General features: G+C 35.8%; 1 protein-coding gene across 1 annotated transcript in view; it reads right to left on the reverse strand.

Annotated features, from left to right (window-relative positions):
- Window positions 1-1,875: 1,875 nt before the first annotated feature.
- The window catches only part of PLCZ1 (phospholipase C zeta 1), a 49,284-nt gene continuing 24,394 nt past the window's right edge, over window positions 1,876-26,765 (reverse strand). Inside the window, exons 7-13 of the mRNA XM_010164145.1 lie at window positions 25,303-25,530; window positions 22,850-23,006; window positions 21,139-21,255; window positions 9,908-10,080; window positions 6,716-6,848; window positions 5,151-5,300; window positions 1,876-2,033 (exon numbers count right to left, since the gene is read on the reverse strand). Coding sequence (XP_010162447.1) covers window positions 1,951-2,033; window positions 5,151-5,300; window positions 6,716-6,848; window positions 9,908-10,080; window positions 21,139-21,255; window positions 22,850-23,006; window positions 25,303-25,530 — 1,041 coding nt within the window. The 3' untranslated portion in view covers window positions 1,876-1,950. The remainder of the gene's footprint in view (window positions 2,034-5,150; window positions 5,301-6,715; window positions 6,849-9,907; window positions 10,081-21,138; window positions 21,256-22,849; window positions 23,007-25,302; window positions 25,531-26,765) is intronic.

Consider the following 26,765-nt stretch of genomic DNA (forward strand, 5'->3'; position numbering starts at 1 on the left):
ACTTAAGCACATCTTTAAACATTTAGTCTGTGAGCAGCCATAATGAACTCTCCATTACTGCCAGCCTCTAACACACACATAGCTGACCATGTATATAGACCTTCCCAGGACCAAGGGCACATTTTTAAGGCACAGGAGACATGTTGATTTTGGGTCTGATCTGCTGTAAAATTTTAAGTTACCTTATACTGAGTAGGTCTGACATTTGTCCTAGCAAGTGGAAAAGTGGTCAACAGAGGGATAATAATGCCAGAAGCTGAAGATAATTGCCTCCTTCTCCCAAAGGACACTTACAAATCAGTCTTCAGAAGGTAATGTTGTATACAGCTCCTGAAGTGGGACTAGGAGAGTTATTTAGGAGACTAAATAAGCTGGAGTTTTTCTCAGCATCAAACCAATTGGCTATGTCATTTGGTCGGATTTTATCTGAGAATAGATACACCAGATTGCCTAGGGAAATTAAACTCCTCTTCAGTAAGGGGATGAGGGGGTAACTCTGCTTGAATATTAATATTATTAGTATTCTTCAGAGCTGAAAACAGCCATAAAATATTTACCACATGAAGGGGATATTGGCTAGCATACAGATATGATCGCTACAAAGAACAGTAAGTCTAACATTTTAGATTCTAGGCTCTCCTGGGTGAAGAATCAAGTAACTTGTCACTCAAGCACAGAAAACACATTGAGGACAGCTTACAATGTTATCAAATTGCCTGACCTTACAGTTCAATATTGATTTTAGATTCTTCTTACTCTACTGTCTTGTTTTCCTCATTAGAACTCTAATGCAATTTTCTAATAGTGTTCTTTCCTGTGACATTTTCTAATCATTGTTTACCACTTGCCCTGATTTTCCATCTTAGAGCAACATTAAATAAAACAGCTTTAAAATGTAATTAAATAAGAAGAGTATTAAAATATAGGATTATCAGAACTGTCTGCAAACATAAGCAATACTGTTTGGTATTAAAGAAAGAAACCTATCAATATCACATCCTTTAAAAAAAAATGTTTGAGTAACAAATCTGCAATTAACTGGGTAGATATAGTCCTATGGAAGCTCAACAATATTTCAGTTTTCTAAGAAAGACGGGAAAATCGTGTCTTATGGGCAAGATCTGCAGTGATAGGTATGTCAGACAAGAAGTTGTCCTCAAAGATCTGAAATCAACCCTTGCCTTTTCTAAAATTCTTCTAGTCCACCTCAAAGCATTGTGCTTCCTATTGCCTGAGTTCACAATAAGATGTATCCTGAGCTCCCTGCTGCTATGAGGAACATAGCCCTTCACAAATCAGTCAGTGAATTATTTGTCTTTCTTTAGCAGCAGGAGGTTCAAGACTAAGCTAAAAAAAGGTACTCATACTAGCATCTGTCGTTTTATCATTTTAAGAGCTGATTTTTTTTTTTCTCAAAACCATTTTTCCATGTAGCAAAATTACAGTGGGCATTAAAGAGGTATAGCCCCGACCAGAAGCTGCTGTTGTTATAAATTTAAAAGGTATATTGTATGTGTAACTTTTCCTGTTTCCCTGGAAAAATACAATAGTAAGAAATTTTGTTCACTACAAATAAAAATGTCAATGTAACATGCTCATAATTTTGCAGTCTCAGATCATAAATATTAGACTAGTACTCTCACTCAGTTATTAATTGTAATTTTGAAATTAGCTGCAAATAAAATTATTTCCTTTTAAACTGGAATTTTTAAATATCCAAAAAAAGTTCAGTCTTTATGTATTAGTTCTAAATAAGGGTAGGGCCCCAACGTCAGTAGCTATTACTTATTCAGGATACCATTTACTCACACAAGAAGTCCTATTAGCTTAATAAAATAGTTGAGAATGTGCCACTCTGGAAATCAGACCACTGGGTTGTTGCAAGCCTAGTGATGTTGCTTTATTGAGCAGGGTGCGATCTTCTAGAACAGCTTCTACTGCAGAGCATCATTAATAGTACCAGACATGAACAAAGAGCGATGCAGGTTCGAGCTTGCCACCATCTTTGGACAACAGGGGAACGTTACGGTAACCTGTAAGTATAGTGACACTTTATTAGTGTATTAACCACAGAAAGGTTATCATGGAGTGTGTTTATGATCTACTATGCAAATAAGGCATCATTTATGATTTTCTAAATAACTCTTTAAAATTAACTGAAATTATACAGAATCCAAATCCCATTTCTACTGATGTTCTGGCATTTTTTGGAAACAGAGTGAAAAACTCCAGTGTCTTTCAGGATGTGTTGTTTGTTCAAACTGAAGACTTTTAGCCCAGTGGTATTTAAACATGGGGAAAGCATACATTTTAACCTCCACGGATGTTATGTGCTGCACACATTGTTCTGATAGCAAATTAAATAACTTGTGAATCAATAGTGATAGTGCCTTAGTGAAGAATGGTGCTGCAGCAGTAATGCACTGTCCAGCTGAGGCAGAAAAAAAGATCTTCTACCACGACATCTTAAGTCTGTTAAGAATCTCTATTTGCATATGAGTGATTCTCAGTATCAGAGATAAGGCATGCCTCAGGAACTACATGTTCTGGTTGTTGAAGCATTTGGAGAAGCTATAGTTCTCAGCTTCAAACTTAATTAACTTACCTGCTGGGAAAACAAAACAATCCCCTCTCCAGAACCCTAAACCTGCATTGCTTTGTATGATTGTAAATGTCCATTATTTAATAATAATAAACAGTGTCATCTTTGATTTAAAATAAATGTTCTGTGTTTTATTTATGTATATATAACTGCAGTTATTTAAGTAAATGTCTCTTAGGAATCATTATCTATGTTCAGAACTGCAGTTTTCAAAATCCTTCTTTAGGTGTGTCTGTATGTGTGTATAGTCTGTGGAACCCTCATTTGTCTGAGTTTGGATTTTCTTGATTCTTTCATATGACATAAAAGTTTACCTGGCATCTATGGGTCAGCTTCTAGGCAGCAGATCAACCTTTAGAGCATGCAGACAGTGTGTGGAAATTCGGTTTATTTCCTATCCAAAGATGCACTTCAAGGACTAAGACTCATTTCTAAAGACTGTGTTCTAGCCCCTACCTACAGAATAGTCTACAAAGTGTCCTGAGAGAAGCAAACCTTCTTTTTATTGGAATTGTTCCAATTTGTATGAAATAATTAACTGTTCCTTGATCCAGTGATAACAGCAGTAATAGTTGAATTCCTATCCTCTATTAGTATGCTACATGGCAGACTCACTGGGACAGGGAATGCAACCCAGGACCGTCCCACTCCTGCCTTTAACCACCCAGCTAGAGAATTATTTTCACCTTCAGCCCCTCTGAGTATAACTATTTAATCATTGCATGAAAAATCAAATCCTGTTAGAGGTGAGCGGCAAGCATTTTCCCCAGTGTCATCTACAATTGAGTTGGGAGGCTGCTGCTGGGGAAAGGAAGGCAGCGATGATACACAGTTGAATCCTTTTAAGAGGAAAATGCAGGGGAGGGTGGCAATGGCACAACTTTGTCCCAGTGCCAGTCAAAGAACAAAAAAAAAGATGTAAGCACTGCTCAGCTTTTGGAAGCTACTTGCCCTCGGGGGACACCTCAGGGATATGAATCCTTAGGGAAGGAGAGACAGTCCTGCAGTGCAGATTAAAGCAATCAGAGCTGTGAAGAGTAAGATTTATATCCTAACTCACTCTTCAGCATGGGTTAGACAGTTCTTTTCTAAGAAATGTAGACTGTTGTGACTCCCTCCATAAGACACGTTATTTTCCTCTTTCACTGTTTAGGGAGCTTAGGTACCTAAAGCAAAACTGTGGTTCCAGACCTGGAATCCAGAAGTCTCAATGTTAAGCATTGCAATAAATTTTGAAATTATCTGTAGGTTAATCTTTTAGAAGCATTTTATTTATGCCTCTGGGAATTTTGATGGCATCTTATATTTTTTAATGTGGTGTTAAGTGGGGGTTGGGGCAATTTGTTTGGCACTGTACCTATGCTAATTTCTTAGCATTTTTAATTACTCCACTCAAAGGCTTTCCTGTAGAATCTGCATGCTCTTACTTTTCCAAAACATGAATCCCCCATTTGTGACCAAAATTAGTCATACAGGCACATTAGAGACACACTGAAAAATTCTATATTTAAAAAAAGCGCAATTTGATGGTTTTAAAGCATATGTAAGCTTTAGTGTCTGCTATTTAAATTTGTAAATTTGTCTCAGACATTATGAGTAGGTGGGTTTTTGGTTTTTTTTCCATTATCCTGAAGCATATAAATAAAAGGAAAGGAAAAGGCGATCAGTGTAGCAATTTATGTGGCAGAAAAGCAAGTGTGCTTTAAGAGTAATGTCTTTGTTCTTGTGTAACTCCTCAACCTCAACTAAGAATCACAAACAGCTTTATGACTTCAGAACCTGGAAAGAAAAAGGCATTAAAAATCCTGTTAAGTTTAATAAAAAAGGCACAGTGCCCATTGCCAGTTCCAATGTCTTGCTTTCACATCTTCATTCACTAATAAATGTTGGTTGGTTGTTTTGTCAGAAAGAGTTTTGGAAATTCAATATAGTAAACAGCCATTTTACATAAGCCCTTTTCCTTGGCCTACTGACTTCTGTGTCTGCTCTTTATGTGCAGCCTATTAATCACATGAGGTTCTAGAAGCTGTACCGATACAATAAAAGAAACACTATGAAGATAAATATCATAAATATTTTTCTTAATTTATATTCCTCATTTTCCACTCTGAAAATTTGCAGATCAGCTACCTGAGGGGTTTTTTTGTTTTGTTTTGTTTTAATTTGGCTTGTATTGGGGTTTGAGCCTAATTGAGTAGAAACCACACAAAACTGTTGCCTTTATAGTGGTTCTGACTAATCTTTCTTCCTGTTTTGTATTATAATGAGTTAAAATAACACCTGAGCAGTTTCTGTCTAGAATGGAATACTGCAGTAGGACTAATTAACTGTCATTAATATTATTTTTACTTCTACACTATGGATTTGCATTCAGAGACTACAATGACTTAAAAAAACCTAAAAAGTGCAATTTTTACCCTTGGTTATACAGTTCTCCTGTAGGAAATAAACATAATGCTGTACTATATCAAAACTACAGTAATGATAAAAGCTTGGAATGTTGTAGATTTTTTTGAGCTGTTATAAGTCACTCACATAAAAATATTACCTTTGTTCAGGCTCAGCAGTGGCAAAGTGTATTGCCCGAGGAATTCATTTGACACCACAGATATCTCATCTTCCACACAGAAGCGTATCAATGCCAGTTCTGGAACTTGGACAGTAAAAGAGAAAGTTTCGTCCCATCTAGGGCTCAAAGCTAGTGAAAAGAGAAAATACACAGTATTAAAATACAATTTCATTTATTCTACTTAATATCTGAATTATTGTATCTGCTGTCTGAACTGGTAAATATTCGTTCTTTTTCCCTAGACTTCTGTACTCATTTAAATAAATGACAAGACTCCCGCTGCCTGCAGTGGTATATAGGCCACATCTTTTATATAAATTATGGAGTTAAAACTGCCAAAGGGAAGCTTTCCGAATGAAGCAAACATAGAGAGCTTGGGACTTGCCTACTGTATGCAGGCCTGCCCTTTCTAAGGATTTATCATGTATTAGCTACATAGTACTGTAAATCAAAAGCCTAAGAAAGTTGGTGTTGTCTCTTAGAAGAGAGCAGAATGGGACAGCAATAGCTAAGAACCTCTACTCAACTTCAGTTTTCCCATAGCCATACCAGTTTCATGTTTTTGACAAAGTTTCTTTGTTTACAGTGTTGGAAATGAGGCAGAAGCTAAATAAATAAGGTGGTAAAGCGATCACTTGATTAAAAATACAAAAGGAGGATGTAGAACAGGAGGGAAGGTGCTTTGTCTTGAGCAGTGTTCATACAGAGAAAAGAAATTCAGGGACCAATATAAAACAACAGCCATCTACAAAAAAGGAAAAAGGAAAAATAGAAGACAGAAGGGAGATCACAGGGAAATTTTAGTCTGATACATCAAGAAGGTCTATATGGTAAAGGTAAGGGAATGCTCAAAGACAATGACAAAGAACACGCACTTCATCTGCGAAGCAATTAAGGGACTAATCCCACTAGAAACTTCATATGACCCACGTGAACTTACAGAAATTTCTTCAGAAAACATGTCTTTGAATTTACCAATTCAAAGTGTACAGCTTTTGGCTGAGACATGGTTAATTTTCTTCTTATCAACTCACATGGTTCTGTGTATTGGATTTTGTGACCAAAAGAGTGTTGGTAACACACCAGTGTTTTAGCTGTTGCTGAGCAGTGCTCTCATGCTGCAAATTCCACTCCCTGCCCTGCAACGAGCAGTCTGGGAGTGCACAAGGAGTTGGGAGGGGACACAGCTGACCCCAACTGACCAAAGGAGTACCTCAAGCCTTATAATGTCATGCTCAGCTTAAAGAAGGTAGGGGAAAGGAGGAGGAAGGGAAGACATACAGAGTTCTCAAGTAATGCATTCCATCTTCCTTCAGGAGAGTCCTACTAACAAGGAGAGTTTGTGCTTCCTCAACCTACTAGTCTACAAAATTGGCACATAGCATGAACTTCCGCTACAGATTTTGTGCAGAAGATCCTAGTCTAGAGAGAAATAACGGCACTCTCTGTAAGTACATAAAAACTTCTGGGATAAAAAAACGATAATTCCTTATAAAATATTATTGTGCTTTGTTCACAGTCAAGACAATAAGGCTGATGCTCACCATTGCTTTTTATAACACTAGATTTTTGTTTTGCTTGATCTTCTGGCACACCATACATTTCTATCTGGACTACAGGGTCAGCTTTGTTAGTCTTCGACAGGTTACTGGGTGGTAACTGATGACCACTGATTAGCTGAAAAATTAAAGTTGTAATATATTGAAATAACTGTAAGAATTAACTTCACATAGTAGCAAAAACTGTTCCATAAGAAAGTGCTATAAGCATATACCAGTGATAAATTGTTACAAAAATACATATTAAACACAGTGAAATTAAGAATATGGTGCTTCTGATTTATTTTAAATCTTAGCTAATTTCATAGAATCATAAACTCAGAGAATAGTTTGTGTTGGAAGGGACCTTTAAAGGCCATCTAGTCCAACCCCTCTGCAGTGAGAAGGGACGCCTTCAACCAGATCAGATTGCTCAGAGCCTGGTCCAACCTGGCCTTGAATGTTTCCAGGAATTGGGCTTCTGTCACCTCTCTGGGCAACCTGTTCCAGTGTTTCACCACCCTCATTTAAAAATAAAATAAAATAATTTATTTTAAAAAAAAAATAAAATTCTGATAGCATGCTTTGAATAATAATTTTCATGTTTAAGTTTTTATTTAAAAACTAGCCATAAAAATTATATTTGGTTACCATGCAAAATAATAATTTTGGAGGAATCAGCTTCAGGTTTTTTCATTTTCTGAGATCAAGCTCATGAATTCCTGTTACAGCTGTGTGTAGTGGACCAGCACTAACACCCACAGTGACATTAGCATTGTGTTACAGGGTATGTAGCAGCCTGCCTCACCTGTGTTCCTTCTCTTTCACAGTAACACATAAAAACTCTGCATTTACTAGGCTCCCTGATGTTTTTCTCCTTAATTTAGTTAGCTGCCTGGAAATTTTGCCTCAGACTGCCCTGTAATCTGTCACCCAGCCTAAGAAAGGATTTCTGAAAGTCACAACTTTGCTTTCTATCTATATTTCAAGACACCTAGGAGAGAATCACCATCTGTACAGTAATCTGCTTTTTAGAAATTAACGCATGGAATGTAGCAAGACAGATATGCAGGCCTGCAGGCCTAGGGGAAAGATATCACTCATGATCCAGATCTCAGGACTAAGCATCAAAACTCATTATATGAATTCTTATTCCCCCGTCAACCACCAAAAAAATCAAACCCCACAAGTTCCACCTTTTGCTTAGGTATTTTCTGTAACTCCTTGCTCCAAGAACAGTTCTAGCCTGAAACATCGAAGAGCAGTGCCTTAGCAAACCCTGACGCTGTCCCTTTCTTCCTAGAAAACAGCTACTACCTTCACTAGAAGGCTTGGCAAGATGCAAGCACTGACAGACTGCTCTCTCAGAACCAGAAGAGGTTCTTTGACATGCCCTGAATGTCACGACAAAAATTCATCCGTATTGGCCAAGTCCAGCTTCCCACTCCATTACTAGACCGAGTTTAAACTTCCCACAGAGTAGGAAAAGAGCAAGCTCTTTTCAGCACACTATGACTCAAAGCCATAAATGCAATCAATTTTTGAGACCTAAGGTGAAGCAAACACAGGGTAATGAACAACATGGTAGGCTCAGAAGTTTCTATATGAAATACCCCGAATATTTGTATTTCTGCTTCAAAGGCTATGTGCTTCTTCTTGATGGGAACTGTGGCACATCAGCTTAAGAAGGGTACTGAATTCAGTAAAATTGGGCCCTATGTGATTTTTGTGTTCACTTACGTTCTCTTCATTCATTCATTCGTAGTCATTCTGAAAGATTTGACCCATAAATGTTTCATATCTTTGCCCTCTGTTAAGTAATTTCTCCATTTATCAAGTTAGTAACTCTTCTTTAGCAGAAACTGGTTTTCCTTTGATTCTTGCTCCTGACTCTTTTTGTCTTCAGCCACCACCTCAGATTTTGCTGCTGACTCTATGAACAGGCTCTCTGCACCTGACAGTCCCTCAGCTGGTGGGATGCCATCGCATCTCTGTATCCTGCACTACCCAGACTCTTGGCTCAGTCTATGTCCTCAGTCTAAAAAGCTGCCTTTCTCTTTTCCATCTTCTACCAAACTCAGACATTTCTTTCCCATTGTAATTGATTTTATCTGTCTCCTGCATTACAATTGGAGATTTTTTGCTCATCTTAATTAACTCCAGCTTTAAACAAATAAATATATAAATACAAAATAATTGATGTGTATTGCTTAGGTGCTTGAAATCATCAAGTAATGTCTACTTATAATTGGCATGTTAACTTCTAAGACATTAAAATGTTCTTGACTAGGTGCATGCATTATGTAAGTATTTTATAATTGTTATTAGTTAATGTTTTATCTCCACTATTTATTTATATGAAAGAAACAAAAGAGCAATTATACACTAATTTTATGCTAATTAAATAGCATTTATGCAAGTAATCAGACATAGCACTTTTCATTGGGAAAAAGTAGTTTTCTAACTAGTGAACAATTATGAAACCTCTACTTGACTTCTAAAGAAGGGTTGGGTTTTTTTCTAACCCATTACGTCCAAATGACATATTTTTCTAATATTTTTAGGAAGTAAATTGGATTTTAATTTGGGAAAAGCTGAAATAATTCAAAGGCTTATTGATTCAGACTCCTTTTTACACTTATTTATATCATTTTTAGGATGACAAATAGTCTTTCATGTATGCATGGGAAGATAAGAAAACTGAAAAGAAGCATAAAGCTTCCTATTGTATCTTTAAACATTCCCATTTGTCAATTAGCATTATAAGAGTACACGTGGTATTACTGATGCTTAAAGAAAATAACACCGAAAGTGCACATTTACTGGATTTTCAGAGTTCAGGTCCCCACAACCATAACTGACAAGTCTCTTTGTCAGCTACACTTGTGACGCAGTGCAAGTCACATTTGTATTTCTGTACACAATACTGTGAAAAATCATGTGTGTTTACAAACTCTTACGACTCTGAACACCTACATGTTTTTAGCAAACATAATTGAATTACAGATGGGAAACCGCCCAGGCAGGAGTAGGTACTATATGACAGTTTTAACATGTCATTAAAAAACAACGTTAAACTTCTCAACAACCAGGAATGGGGATAAAATGAGAAATCAATAATATATCAGAAATAGATCTGAACTACATGACATTTGTTTTCACATTGTATGGAACAAATCAACAATTAACTAAGCTTACCCTTATTGACAGAGACATTGGTTTACTGTGTATTCCCACATTGTGTGGGGTAAATGTTGAACTGCAATTTCTCAAGAATTCTGGTTTCAGAATATAGCCACAACCACCATTGTCTTGGAATTTTCCATCTTGCAGTTCCATTGGTACTCCCGGTGTCTGGAAGTTTAAGGCCACTATAAAATTAAACAAATATTGATTTTAGTGAATTAAAATTGATAACATTTTTTTAAAAAAACAACTCTCTGGCAATAATAGTAAAAACAAAAGCAAATGAGATTAAAATATGTATAGCTTTCAACTCCTATGTAAGATCCTGTTATTTCTCTTAAATTTAGCAGTATTCAATAATGCATGATTTACATGCAAAAAAAGTGCACTATTTAGAACCGCATCACGTTTTAAGAATTACCCTATAGAACTTTTTTACACTGCAGTGTTGTGTGTTTTCCCTTTTCTTTCTAAATTACCTTGGAGAAAATGAAATGAGAGAACTTTTTTCTCCATAAGGGCTAAATTCACATACTAGTTTCTCTACAGCAGCAAAGACTCTGTACCCTGAACCTGCTTACAAAGTTCTGTTGCAGAAGGCAAAAACATAAGATTATAACAGGATTTATCACAAAAGCATGTCACCCAGAAGGTCAAGAAGCTTTAGTTTAGAGTTAGAATATTCAGTGCAAATACATATAAGTTTGTAAAAGAAGAAGCAATTTTAAAAGTGTTCTTAAATTTATATGAGCAAACTCTTTTCAAGCTTAATCCTCCAGTACAGGCATTTATTGTTAGTATACACCTGAGAGATTTTCTTTTCCTTGACAACTCAAAACATGTTTGGTTTGCTGCAGCAGCAATAATAAAATAACACACTTCTCATCAACAGGATATTGTAATTCATGAGATAAAGCCAACACTGATATGGAGCTGTTTAATGAAATTTTCCCCTATTCTGGTACATTGGAACTTCCTGTCACATTCAAAATAGAAAATGCACAAGTCAAATCAGTGAAGTGATAACATGACGTGTTAAATAGAAAATGATAAAAAGTCATTTACTTGATGGTTTGGTAGGAAAAAAAAAATGAAGACTTTAAGCAGTACGAGTGATTCATAATAATTCAGGAAGAGGACCTTATTACAAGTTCCTATGAGATAATATAAATGTATTGAACGAACATTTGGCAGAATTCAGATATCCTTATCTCATGTGGAAAATACAAGAAATTTTGATCTGTTTCACTGCAAAAATCATTTGTTTCTTCACTGCTTTGATGATCCGTTTAAAAAACTATGTAGTAAATGACACAGATAGGAACAGATCTGTAGAGTGAAGCAGCTGGTACTACAGACCAAATGTTTGTACTACGCATATTTGCAGTTGGGTTACTTCAGAAGAGCTCTAGCCTGGTCCCATGACCTCAGTACCAGTTAATGACTGGAATACATGAAGCACTCCTAGAGCACATCCTCTATTTCATCTGAAAGGAATCTCATTTGTGCTAGATAAGATTGCTCTGCAACATGAACCAACATGCAGTAAGTAGGAACAATTGGGAACTTTGCCTAAAAAAAACCCAAACAAACAAAAAACCCCCAAACCAACAACAATAAAAGACAACATGCACTCCTGCTTCGAACTAAATGCTAATGTACATACAGGCATAGATTCTGTGTCAATATGCAAAGGAACTTTAAGCTTATTTTAACTTTGACAACAGAAATTAAACTTCAAAATGTTCGTATTGCTCATTGCACACCATTGTTGTTTTTTTGGGGTTTTGGGTTTTTTTAAGAGGGTGAGTGTTCTCTTGGTATAGTTTTATCAGTGGTTCACAATTTGTTTTTTATAACTCAACACATCATCCAGAAACAGACCCAAATTTGATGCTATATGACCCTTGTTGTATCTTAATACATTGATCCAAGCAGTGCAATGAATGCTACAGAGCTGCAACCCTGAGGCTCCTTGAAACCTAGGTCCTGGCAAGATCTACAGATAACCCAAGATCTCCCAGTCTATAGGTAATTCCTAGGCCATACTTTCAGAATATGTTGTTTAAAAAGTGTAACTGAAATTAGGCAGATCAAACAGTCATAGCTTCAAATAGCAGCTTCCACATGATGAAACAAATTACATGATTGCACATAATGAGGCTGTTACTAAATTTGCCAAGCTTCATAGGCTACTAAGCAGGAAAATCTGATTTAAGAACAGAAACAAGCAAAGGAGAATACTTTACATTTTATCAGATTAGGAAAATTACTTTTGCAACATAAGTGAAGGGCAATGTTATTATGGGTTGATATCTTCAAACATCAACACTATATTTTTACTTCACTTAATTTTACCTTAGAATAAGCTAAAAACACACTGAACAGTAGTTTTAATTTACCTCCTGGTTTCCTGGTATTTCAAGTCGTAACTTGATTAAAGTAAGTGAATATGAAATTTGGTATTATATTCTCTGAGGTGCATACTTCTACTACAACTGTTTGCAAGGTTCATAGCTGCTTGGGGCCTCCTAGGACAGTGCTTTATGATGTACTGTTGAGACACAGCTTTTCTTTTTTATCAGACGCAGTTATAATCCTTACATTTCTTGAGAAATGGCAAAGTTCATAAATTAAAACCTATGCTTTCCATTGTCTAGCAGTGTGGTCTTAGCAACATATTTCTGCAAGGAAGACTGAATTTCTACCTAATGTTTCATTTTGGTTTTGCTGAAATCAAGAACAGAACTATCAATAACGTGCTTTGGGTTGTTGTTTCATGAAACAGCGCAAATTTAATGCATTTATAGACAGAGGTTGGGGTTTTTTGGAAAGAAGCTCAAATATGCTTACTATTAAACCATCTGAACAATACATAATCTTGATGGTTTTCATGGGAAAGTACAAGCACCTGAACTTTAGCACTGTGTAAATTAAACTTTCTTCTCAGTCCCTTCATTAAGCACCAAATGCATTTAATATTGGCATCAAAATCAAAACAGCAGAGCAAAACATGGGTTTGGAGGACAGCCTGAGCAAAGGAATTCCTCAATGTAATTCCTGCATCTGAAATGGATTCAAATTTTCCTGGAATCGTGAGGCTAAATCTCCTTCAGATCAGAGTATTTAATACTCAAGTCTTCTTGCAAAGTACCAAAGCTGCCATGGCTGTCTCTGTTGGCCCCAAATGCAAATAACTTCCTATAGCAAATGTAAGTTAGGAAATAGCCTAGCTCCAAAAAGATGAAACAATCCATAATGCCCAGAGGAGTACAAAGGATGCATTTCATCCCAAAGCTCTGTATCACAAGCAGTTAACTGAAGTCAGTCCCACAACTGATTGCAGAACTAACCACAGTCTAAGTATTCAAATACAGCAGCTTCCATAAGCACTGCCATTCAAGACATATAATTGATTTTTAGACTGAAAGCAAAAGGTTTTGGAAACCAAAGTGAGGACTGGGCTTCTTAGATTTCTAAGTAAATATGATCTGAAAGCAGCTGAGGAAAACTGCATGTCCATTATGCTGCCTCTCAATTAGTATTCCTATTAGGACTTTTAAAATGTTGGTTTTTATTTTTTGCTTCCTGGTTCTGTTAGCTACATTATGACCCTAAGGTTTAATATATTTTCTGCATTTAAAAGGGAAGATTTTAAAACGGATAAGCACATTATCGTCACAATTTTTCCTTAAGATGAGTTTCTTAATTGCATTTTATGCCATTTAAAATCCATCTCAAAATGTCTGAATTTTATGCAGTCTCCAAAAATATCATATGCAAAAGGCTCTCAGTGCCAATGTTCCTGTCTCCATGATTTACATCATTCATTTGAGTCTGAAGAGATCTAATAGATCACACATCCAACCCTTTGATCAGGCTTATTGCCATCTTCTCACCTCTTTCCAATTGTGTATGTTCTTCAAATGCGCCACTCACAATCAATGCAGCACATCTCCTGTGCCTTAGATATCTGAAATTTGAACTGAATTCCACACAGACTGGGAAATACTGTGAAAAAAAAAAGGACCATATCCTAACGATCTGGTGTATCTTGTCATTGGTTATGAGTTGATCTATGTGATTGGATTTAAAGACACTCTATTCATTACACGTCAGCACTCCCAGCGAGGTGTTGACTGTCTATCCCTTCTCTTCACATGCAGGTCACAGCTGCACCCAATCCATCACTGCCCAAATTTACAGAAATATTTTCAGAAGTCCTTACATGACTGCTTAGTCCACGCTACTTTTTTTGAAGGGATGTAGATGGCTTTTAAAAAATACCATCCACAGCCTGAATAAAAGGCTTGCTAACTAAGTATGAGTTGATGCAAAATGTGGATGAAAAGGGAGGATATTCCTTCATCAGATTTCGTTGAAATCAAATGAAGGCATCTGAAGGAAGGATAAACTATAACTTGATGTCAAATTATCAACTCTTAAATATACTGGGAAGCAAGCATTCATTTAATAGAAGCAGCATACAGAGCAGAAGGATATTTTATCAGTAGTAAACAAATTCTATCAAACTAAAATATTCTAACACCTTCATCATCTGAATGATAAATATAATACTAATTTCTAAGTTCTGTGCAAGCATTAACTATGACAATATCCTCAAGTATGAATAATATTTCCCTTTTAGTATATTGAAAATATTATTTAATCTAATATGCAGTTTGATGGAATTTGCATAAGAGAAATCCAATGCATACTCTAGTACCCTGTAAACCTTTCTCACTAACAGCAGATGTAAGGAAGATAACGTCCTCTGTCACCAAGTGGTCAGAACACATAACCTGGAAAAATGGTGGAAGATGGTGGGTTTTTAAACACATTTTTCATCTGAGTCTATCTGAGGAACTAGGAAGACTTCCAGCTCTGCCAAATTACAGCAGCGTCCTCAGGCTGGCTCTGGGCCTGAGTATTACTTGCTGTTCTGGTCCTGTCTTGACATGTCACTCTGATCCCCACTGCCATCTCTGGGTGCTTGTTAATTCATGCTTGTGGACATACTGTCCAAAGTCAGTCTTTTAAGTGTCCTCAGCATCCACTTTGACTTGGGCTTTATGAGTTTTTTTGAATCTTTATGCAGTTTTAGCCCTCTTACCAAGCCAGTGAATAGCTGAGATCCTACCCAAACTTTATGAACAAGGACTTAGACCCACCAGAAGTGATGGGTTCCCTTACAACACACACCAGACTTAACTGGTTAGTATCAATTTTGACATACAAATTGTGTCTCATCTCCTTTTCTGACCAAAAAATTTGGTCAAACTATATTTTTTTTCTCCTCCTTACAAAATAAAATGGGCCTTTAGCTATTCAGATGCCCAATTTTATTAAGCTTAATTTTAATTTCTGACTTCGCTTATCACTGATGGATTTTGAAATGGATTTTCTTATTCTACAGAACTTTAATTTATGAATTAACAGGAATTTTATTAATTTTAATTTTATGAATTGCAACAGGAGGTATTATGCCATAGTAAGAGGGACTGCTCATGCTTAGCGTGTGCAGTCAGTCTGTCCTTATTGTCTTTGGGCCAATTCAATAGTGTTGCTCTAAAGACACTGTCATTACAAATATTAAGAATTTAGTCATTGTAGTATTCATAATTGCTAACATTGTTCCTACTTAGTTACAAGTAGCTCTACTGGAAAAAAGATGTCAAATGATTAAAAATCATCCATTGTCCAAGTATATCTGCAACTGGTTTCAATTAGAGATCCTCTCTTGTGAGGTTCTCATGGGAAAAGTACCTAAAGCATTCCTGATAAACTATCAAATCTAAAATCTAAATTGATTTTTGCTACTTAATTAATGTGTCAGTCTGAAAGTTACACTGCAGTGTTAAGTCTGAGCATCTTTTGGTTTTCATTTCACTTATTTGACATCTGAAACAGACACTTTTTCAAAATAATTTTTCAAGTTTGCTTGCCTTGTCAGAACAGTGTAAGTTATCAGCTTCTCTTTCCTGTTTTAGTCTGGGTCTCTAACGCAGGGTATAGAACAAGGTCAGCAAGGAGTTCAGAGACAACTGTGTCCCTGCAATTTTTTTCTGTCTTTCTTTAAAATTGACTAGATTTCTGATAAGTTATTTAGTTTTGTATTAGTTGCCCGCAGTTGTGGATTTAGTGAAGATAGCTGGAAAAATTAATGATAAAATTAAATTTCTGTGTTTCTTTGCTTTTAAGTGAAATTCCAGTATCTACTACACACACCAAATAAAACTGCCTAAAAAGAAGCAGGCTCCAGAGTAGGCATTGCTTGGCTTGGGAGCTAGTAGGAATTCTTTCCTGTCTTTCTTATAGCACATTCTCCTTGAGTCAGTTGTGGGATAAGGCCACAGAACTCCAAATAAAGAATGAGCTCTAGACTGGAAGGATAGCTGTACAGAACAGCCTGGGTGTGTTTTTGCCATGAGGTGTATGACGTATCAGACTGACCCCCTGCCTTTGAGTGGAGGAGGTGGCTTAGTCTGGGACAAAATCTGGAGCCCATTTTGGAAAGATAGCTGAAGATCTGTTTAATTGTTGGAGACTATTAGGCTTTTAGATGTAGAATGAACAAAGATGAACTGCTGTGATGTATCTGTCTTTTCCATGTCGTAGGCAATATTTAGAATTAAGTCACCTGCAAGATTTTAAGGATCACAATGCTGGACTAAAAGTGCTCACTTAGTATGTAACTGCAATAGTGTATAGTGCAAAGGGCTTTGAGGTATTCTAATAACCTAACCAGACATAAAAATAAAAACATTAAAGCGTGTCATTTCACCCTTCCAACCCAAACCATTCTATGATTCTCTGATGCACAAATTTCACTGGAAATTCAAGCAACAACAATTCAAAGCTATAATGTAATGAATAGTCTCAGTTTGTTTCAGATGTCACATTAGCTGTTGAAAAAAGCCATGCTACAGAAAATGCTTGCTTTACATTTTGCTACATTATAAAAAAAAAAAATCTAGTAAAAGTAATAACCAAGAGTATAAAATTATCATGCTGAAAAAAACTAATTATATCTAGAAGAAGTAGTATTCCACCATCCTTCACCATCCTTTAATAGAAGAGCCTGTGTTTTTTCCTTAAATTAAATTTCATTACTTCATAAATTCCTTTAGTAAAGTTGACACTCCATCACACGTTCTAAAATGTACAGTGTTCAGTAAGATTGCAAGAATATCTAAGCATCCCATGATCAAACGTAATCTTGTTTATTTAGGACAAAAATCAATCCTGTTGTCTCCAGTTTTACCCTTTGTCCAGTGAGAAAGGAAAATGCAGTTTCATAGAAAACATCAAAAATTCCAAAGTAAATTCTTTGCCCTCTTTTTCTTTATGGGGCTTTCCAAATCTGCCTCTTCTTTAAGGTTTCACTCACTTAGAATCCAAGCAAGGTCAGACGTGACGGTCATTTTAAGTTGCACAGGTGAGGCATACCAAGGTCTAAAGTAGTTGTTTTTTTGGTTTGGTTTGGTTTTGTTTTCTGTAGGTAGTAGTGTCAGAGGTTAAATTCAGAACTAGCTAGAGAAATCTTTATATTCACCTTTTTATACATTATATTTTGTCATATTACTGCACACAAGATTTAGCCACAAAACAGAAGTGACAAAATCGCCAAGTTGCATTTTGATGTCACAGGCCAAAACAAAACCTACAAGAATAAATCCTTCATACAAATAGTGGAACTTTCACAATAGCATGTAAATTTTGCTGAGTGCTCCAGAAAACATACGCTCTATATAGCCTCTTCTAAAACAAAATTCTGTACCTGCCATACCATGGCTTTCTCATATAACTTATGTTCTGGTCATTCCTGTAGATTGTTTTTATACACGGATTATGTTTTCTACTGCGTGAAAAGGATGTATTCAAAGGGATATTTAAGTCTTTCTATTTTTACTTTCACTGAGGTTTTCTTTTGATTTGTTTTTTTTTTTTTTCTCTGTTTTTCTCACTCAATATAACGCAAGTGATATCTATTTATTTAAATAACTGTCCTGAATTTTCTTTCCCTGCATAAATCTTTACATTCCATTTTATTTACTAAATAAAAAGGAGATATGGATATGCCAAACCAGTTCTTTCCAGTGCCACACTGCAGTTGTATGCAAGAGGCATACTAATTTTCCTAGACTATAAAAGGTTATTGTAAGTATTTTTCTCCATAAAACCTCTTTGTTCACAAAACCTATGCTGTTCTTATGAGTCTCAGCTTTCAGAGAATGGACACTGAATACACAGTGATATCCAAAAACAATCTTGTGGAAACTCTGTACTTGGTTTTTAACTTGCCTTCCTCTGGAAATTAGGTTTACACAATTATATAATTCTCGTCCTCAGCCTCAACAAATCTTGAGCATGTTGGACCATTTCATTCTGCTTTAGCCAGGCTGCTCCAGGCTAATGTGTTCCAACACATTTAGAGAAAATTGCTGTTAAGGTACAGAAGAGAGCACTGTTTTCAGTCTATCACTAAGGGAAGGGAAGGCATAACTCAACTCACATCATTTACATGATGCTGAGTCCTGCAGAGAGCACTACATGTAGGTTTGAACAAAAGCTAGTATATTTTCTTTGGCCAACCAGAACAGCAATGGATGTTAAAGGAACTTAGAGGTCAGTGAGAAGGGTAAGCTAGCTGGTGTGGGGAGGGTGAAAGGAGCTGAGGAAGGGAAATGGGTGACATACAAGAAATCTGAGTCCTGTGAACAATTTTAGGAAAGTGATAGAATGGATTTGGAAGGATTACTTCTGTGCATGGGGTGTAGAGAGCAATAGCAGGGAGACAGGAGGATATGTGGGCTATATGGGTAGAGGACAGACACAAAAATTTAAAAAATCTGTGTTAAATCAGTGGAACGAAATCAGAAGATTCACTGAGTGGAGCTTTGGGAGTTGCATTGTCAAGTTCAGTTTTATTTCTGCCAAACAGTTATCTAAAACAGAATAGGGAATAAAGAATAGATCTGACATGGCTTGGAAATAATATATGTGGAGATTTGCTTATAAACAACCTATTCCCATGAGAAAAATATTTCTTTAAATGAAGATGCAAATGATGTGACCAAGAGGGCAGATCAAACCACTTCCTGCATATTTTTAATTCTTCCAGGAAGGGGGCCAAAGGCCCTATACAGCAAAAATCTTATGTTCTTTATACTAATGTTTAGGATGACTGTTCACTAAAGTATACTCTGAGTCAACAGTCAATGTAATCGTTTTGAAAGGCTTCAGTCCTGTTTGAGATCTAACAGATGGATATTCTTTGTTGAGATCAATATGGAATTTTACAGATTAGAAAGTAAACTAGTAAACTGCAGTATGATAAGCCTGAGAGATTAATTCAATTTTAAATTAAGGACCTCTGACCAGCACTTCCTCTAAGCATTAAACTTGTTTGTTGGTTTTTATATTTTCTCTGTGAAAGCTGAAACATGATGCTCCTTCTAAGTTCTATAGCTATAGGAGAGCAGCTGGGGATACATTAGGGGATTGAACAATAAATAATATGCATGTGCTTGATTGATTGGAAATAGCACACTGTTAAAAATATTTCTGAGAAGGTAACTTGAAACAGAAGATATTTTGGGAGTTGAGAAAGGAAAGAAGTAAAAGAGGAAGCCTGGAGCAAGGGTGCACACAAGCTCCAGGCCCTACAGGCAAAGTGAAATCTATGCCCATCTCCATATGTATTGTAATATAACAAGGTGAGACCATACCTTTCACCTCTCAAAACTGGGAACCTACACCAAACTGCCCTGCTAACCCCACAGTCTCCTTCAGGTGGCCCTGGTATAGAATCAGAATTAAAAGAAAACATATACGTGGATGCAAAAAATATTGTTCTCTACCTAAGGCTGCAGGTGTATCAGAGTGATGTAAAAAAATATTCTGTAACTGAGGATCTTTGAAACTGAAGAACAAAAAGTTGAAAGCAAGATTGCCTTTAAAACCATTAAAAGGAGGAAAGAGCTTTCAGGTAAGAGATTTTTCAAAGCCTGCTGAGTACAGAAGTCGTGCTTATTCTTAACAATTTCAATTTAAAAACTAACTTGAAATTAATAGAAACAGAAGTTATTGTTATTTCACTGCTCAGGGAACTAGGATACTTTGTGATGGAAATTAAGGTGCTAAACTTAGGTTTCATCTGTACAGTCACTGGACACTCCAAGAAGCTCTCAGCTGTACCTGGTTATTCTGCTGACCAGGAGCAGTTGAGAGCTTCTCTGCAGTACCATATCATAATCTGGGAATTCTTGGCATCCAATATTAACTGTGGTGCCCACATGTCCTGCATCTGTGCCACTCCAGTCACACAAAACCATTGAAAGCCCACAAATCTTTCAGATGAGGCTTCCATTGCTGTGTAAAAATTCCTAAATCACACATAAATACCTTTCCATCACCTTTTCTAATTCAATGCAATAGGGCAACCTTAGGAAAAAGCAAATACAATTACATTCCAACAATTCCCACCTTTAGCTAAACAGGCAGCTGTTTCTATACCCTTGCTAACTGCAAAGTAACTATAAAGTGTTAGACCTCAGCTGAAAATGATTTTTCTAATAAAACCAATAAAAAAGAAAAAAAGAAGAAGAAAAAAAAAAGCAGCTTATAAACATGCTCTGTTTATACCTTTGTCACAGCTGACAAATAAGCATGGAGAGTATGGAATTTGAGTAATACATCATGCAAAATAATGTAATCTATTTTCATTTTCTTGAAAGGTATATTGCTTTTTTTGGGGGGAGGATGGGGGAGTACAGTGCTTAATGCATAGCACATTCTCTTTTACCTCAAAATCTAAAGTAATATAGTTAACATAATTTCAGTTCAAATAGACAACTAGCAAAATATAAATTATCATTTAGACTCTCCTTACAGACACCCACAGATAAATACCATAGAATTATTAATGAAAAAGGAGATAACATATGAAGAAAAATAAGAATTTTTTTCTACTTATGGCCCAGTTATAACTAATTACAAAAGTAAATAGATGACAATAATATTCCCATTAGTTATTTTATACCACAATTCCTAGGATGAAAAATCACTAGGATATGTAGACTGAAGGAGAAGTTTAGATAATACAAAATGGAAGTGATTCCACTGAGGGAAAATATGTAACTTACATAACACCAAAAAAAATACCATAGGAAGCAAAAACTTTTGTGTCTGTATAGTCTCTGTAAAGCCTGGAATGCAACAGTCTCTGCAAACCTACATACCCATTTGACATCCCACGTTCCAAAATTCTTGAGGATTATAATTTGAAGAGCTCGTTCTTGTTCCTTTGGGGTAGATTCTTGTAATGAATCTTGAAGTATGTGAAACGAAATCTTTAGCTGAAAAACAGAATGATAAAACCTTGGTAAGAAGAAACTCTTGAATAAAGAGATCCTATTTGAATAAATAATAATAAAAATATAATCACCTGATCCAGCAGGGTTTTTTAACACAATGAGTATATCATAGCAATGAATTTCTATTTTAGGACATTTTTATCTATGTTAACATTAGTATATGGACCACTGTGAAATATGGCTAGAGTTCTATTTTAAAATCTCAATGTTTTGCATATATGGAATCCAATAGTATTTCTATGTAAAAGGCAGACTTTTGTTAAATGTTTAATAATGAAGAAACATTTATTCATGGAAATACTCTGTTTCTTCACCTCTTTGTTAGGCGAATATATGATTTTTACACTAAAGGCCTCTGTGTTCTTATGGAAAATCAAAAGACACAAAACAGGAAATAGATCCAAAAGCCAACTCATTCTTTAATAGTTCAATAGGAAAGAAATCATCCCAAGATGATCTTAGCTTGATTGCTGGTTTGAGTTTTAAATAGAATTACTGAATAATCTCAAGACCAGTGAGCACCACATTTCTAGAAAACACTTAATTGGTTCCTTTATAATATTCAGAAGATGTTGACTGTTCAAGTGAGTTGATTTTCTTCCTCCTAGCAGTGTTCCCTCCCACAAAGACATAAACTAGACAGATGTGGAAAACTCGAGATCATTTCTATGTACACTATTTCTGTTTAGCAATTAAACAGAAAGCTTTACATTTCTGTGGTCATCACTCTCCCCTCACCCCCCTGCCCCTTTTATTTTTTTTAATAGAACCAATTTTAGGTTCCCTAGATTGCTAGAGGGACCAGAGAGGGCTCTGATTATGGACAGCTGGCAAAAGCCTGCTTGTTTTGATGCCATTCAGCATCATTCACCTAACCAACCATTGAATCATCTCCACAAAGTGTTGGATGGCAGCTGGGATGGCCCTGAACGAATGGACCTGTGGCAGACTTCATTCTCATGGTCGGTGATCTCTGTTTTTAACACTCCCTTAAGGCTGTTGGGGGACAGCTGGAGTTAAAACAGCAGAGGTTGCACTGGATTGGCTGCAACCAAATGGAGATTCTCCAACAAAGAATGAGTTTTGAATAATCCAACTTGGCTGGTCCAATGGAGCAAACTGCCTGTTGTGGGGCTTATTCATTCCATCAGTGTGGATTCTCTTATCTGCAGCTATCATTAAAGCCAGGGCTACTGAATGCCCAGCTCAAGTGAGTATTACAGAGCAGAAATGGATGGGGTGAAAACTATCCCACATATTTTCAAGTATTGATTGCAACTTCTAAATTGTTTTATGCCAAAAACAACAAATCAAAAGGTATTAATACATTTTGTACACTATTCTAATATTTGTTCTTATAAAACTACATGAAATTAAACAAATCTGAATTTCAATTTTCCTCACAAAACCAACAGAAATATAAAAATGCAGTGCAAATGGCAAGATATTTCTAAAACGTTATAAAAACAACAAAATAAAATTGGACAGCATGTGTTTCATAAAAATTTAACCCTTTTAATGCCTAAGCAGTGAACCATAGTAACATCGTGACTTTGATGAAATAAAAATAAATTACCTAAATGTTTTATAAATTTTCGTGCTCGAACCTCTCCAATTGAATTATTTTCATAGCACTTCTGATTAGTTAGGGAATGCTCAAAGCTCACAAACTTCTCAGATTTGGTATAAATCACAAGGTCTGACAACGCAAGGGCAATTTTTATCTTCTTTACCTAATAAACATAACATAAAATAATAGAAGAATAAAAAAAGTCACAATAGCACATATTTCATTATTATTAACAAATCAGAAGAAACTATCATTTTGGATGCATAAACTGTGGGAAAATGTGTCACAGTTATTGAATATTTGAGCTGAAGATATGACTTTTGATAGTGAGAGTTGATCCAGTCAGAGACAATTAAGGTTATTGTCTCTGTGTTCATCATAGCAATTGTAGGGTGAATGGAGAGATGCTGCCAAAGCTTCCCAGCACCGTGTTCTGTTGGATAGCTTTATCATTTCCCTGCTTATGAAACTGATATGTAAATTAAGATAATTTTCCCTGGCTCTTAACATTACTAATTTAAAATATATGTCCAACTTCATATTCCTAAATACATAAAGTATTATAAAAGGTATCCTGGTGGGAAGTAATTGGAGAAAAGAAAAAAAAAAAAAAAAAAAAAAGAGCAGGAGAATCTGTACATCAATAGCAAAAACTCAACTACAAAATGTAGAATAATAGAATATTTTACTGTGCCAAGCAAATCAATCATAGGTATATTCCTCCAAGCATTGCTCTGAAGTTAGGAAAACTCTGTTCTTCTTAAATAAGATGGAAAGTTCTTTGGCCAAAGTCTTTGTTTACTCTTTCTCCATTACCAAAGCAAGCAAAGGCAAAGGCTGCTATACATTGATGACACTGAAATTTTACCAGTCTTATCTCTTAAACTGAGGTACTATGTGGCCTCTACAGTTTACTTAACATGAACTTGTGAGCTAATCAGTGGTAGTAGGCAGCAAAGAAATGATGGTGCTAATAATGTTTACATTCCATTAAAGCTTTTGAAGGCAAATTCTCATCTGACAAAATAATAGGGATTGCCTGCTTGTGGCTCTTAAACTATGCAAAGTTCAAGTGCATTAATTATTCTGAGGCTATGATGTCTCATGAGGAACCATAGGAGTCTACTGCCACAGAACTGAATAATAAAATTTTCTGGATGTGGAAGGCAGTGGTACAGCCAAAGCCAACAGCATCACTAGGGTATCTTGGGTGTGGATTCATATGTTCTCCCACCTTCCAACAGAGCAATAAAGTAGGACCTCAGAATAAATACTCCCACTCCAATAGAGTAGGGCCCCAGCAACCATTTTCTTTTCTGCCTGTGAAACCTGACCAGGCATCTGTTGTTGCTGCTGTTGATCAAGATGTATGTTGTATATGTTCAGCTCTATAATGTAATGTTACAAATATATGTGACCCTAGTATTTGGCCTTCCCTGTTCAAAGAAGACTCCATCCTTCCTCAGAATTTCTCCTTACTATCTCTCTGTATAAGATGGAAAGAGAAAGAGGCAAAGATCTTGACATTCAAATCACTTGGAGAAAAGAGACACAGAAGAAGAGACACTGCCTCTCAGCAAAAACACTGAGCCTTGAGGAGCATTGCCAATCTACCCACATTCAGATAATCAGAGCATGATGGGCAAAAGTAACTGGATACTCAGTGCTTCCTGCCTGCTTTAAAAACTTGAACAAAGCAGTTTGGACTTTCATGGAGTGACAGATTTCCATGGTAGAGAACTACTATTTGGTTAAAAAAATGAGTAAGTTCAATTTGACTAACAAAAAGAAGATTACATGTAATTTTTACACTCTCTTTCAGAAACAGTATTTAATATTAAGTCTCTACATGATAAGTGTAAAAATATCTTTTCTATTATAAGCACCTAAAAATGTTTTAGCACAACTAGAACTCTACACTTAATTTCATGCATAAATCCAAAACAGAAGAAAATAGGGGAATGGGAACTCTTCAAAAATCTCCACGACAGACTGATGGAATGCAGGAAGAAACAGTTAACTCTGTCCTGCATCATCAGGAACTGTTAAGAGTCTTCTCCATGAATAGCTGCAGGAGGGTCCTGAGATCAACAAAGCAGCTGGGCAACTTTATCTTAAATCTGTTGTGGTATTGAGAGCCTGGGACAAGCACAAGACTTGAAAGTGAAAAATGCAGGCAGAGTTTAGGATGGGAGCACAGGGAAGGGTTGCTTTTCAGTTGGATACTAAGATAGGCTCCAGTTTGGAGTGTTTTGTAAGAATCAGAAAAACTCTGAAACCTTGAGCTAAAAAGTATCATTTCAAAATATATTGCTTTAAATAATTTTAAAGCCTATGTTTTAAATTTAGTAAGATAATATATTGTTGTAAGTTAATATATTGCTTTTAAAAAAAAAAAAACCAAAAACTGTCATGCATCTATCTATGTGTTTTCTAAATTCAGTTGGGACAAAAGTTACCTTTGCCTTTTTTCGAGCTGTGTGTGAAGGTCTGTGTTCACTTTTTCTTTTTGAAGAATCACACCTTGTGCAAAGAGGGGTTCTTTCATCAAAATCATCTTCATCAGATGTCATTTCGAAGTCAGAAACGTCCCCTGTCTCACCATGACTGTCAAGATCTCTCCTGACCATACTTTCCTCAATTGTTCCAACTTTTTTATTTTTCACCAGAATTTTGAATTTTAATGCCTGTAGAAAAAGGGTTAAACAGTAGTAACTATAGTTATGTCTGGGTTAATTGTAGGTTTTCATATGTAGGTACTGTTTAAACCATGTTCAAAGCTGTTATATGAAATATAATGAAGTGAGGTAACACAATGAAGTGAGGATAGGTATCGGTGAGGCAGAAGTCAAAAGATTACATGTTATCATTTCTAGATGGCTTTCATCTATGCACCCGAATTCCATGAGTATAAATTTCACTTAAGTTTACAAAATAATATCCATAGTAAACCAGCTACTATGTAGCAGACATTCATCTCTACTTCTGTACACAGAAACTGCCAGTCAGTAACAAGACTTACTTAGGTTCTTGGATAAAGAGGTCCAAAAAAGTATTCCTTAAGTTTCATAGGCACTAGTGAAAAGGAATGCTATACTGCTGGGGAGGTTACAGAAACAAGGAACAAATACTTAAACATGAAATAAAAGATAACTGAAATATTATACTTTAAGGTATCTATTAAGTAAATATGAAAAGCATGGATGGTAGAAAGATTTATATAAAACCAAACTAGATCCATAGGCAAAGAAATTGACATTCCAGTTATTTACATTGCAATCTCCATCGCTGATCATCCCCTTATCACTTCAGATCTTGTAGTGATAGTTTGTCAGTGTGCCAGTGGAATGAGATAGCCTCTGCTTAATATCTATCAATGCCATGCCAGTGTAAGATTTGATTAGTCTCTCTGCACTGGTGATTCAGAATAAGGATGCCCTTTAACATTTCCTTCATTTCTTATTGATACACTCATTTTTTTCTGTGATATTTTTAGAAGAGTTTTAGTATGAGTAATGCTACTCATAATTTTAAAGAACTCTGAATTTTCCTTTGTATCTTCATATTTCCCAATATTTAAAAGCAATCCTATCCACTTTTGGTCTTGTATTTCATTATTCGTAAGTAAGATTAAATTCTACAAATTAAAAAAAAGACCTGGTAGACAAGGGAAGGAGACCCTTTCTATGCATATATTGCTGCCCCCTATATGTAGACTTGCTTTAAGTAAAAAAAGACCATAGTCTGTGTCATCATATAAAAATGAACCATGATGTTTTACGTCAGATAGTTTCTAAAATTCTGTTTACGAACTGTTAGGAAGGATGTAAATACCCTGAGGTAGAACAAACATTTATTTAATTTTTTTTTCTATAAAGATAACATTTTAAAATCACAGCTCTCTTTCCAAAAGCAGCTACAG

The sequence above is a fragment of the Antrostomus carolinensis genome, unplaced genomic scaffold (genome assembly GCF_000700745.2).
Source record: "Antrostomus carolinensis isolate BGI_N321 unplaced genomic scaffold, ASM70074v2 scaffold4880, whole genome shotgun sequence".
Classification (NCBI taxonomy): domain Eukaryota; kingdom Metazoa; phylum Chordata; class Aves; order Caprimulgiformes; family Caprimulgidae; genus Antrostomus; species Antrostomus carolinensis.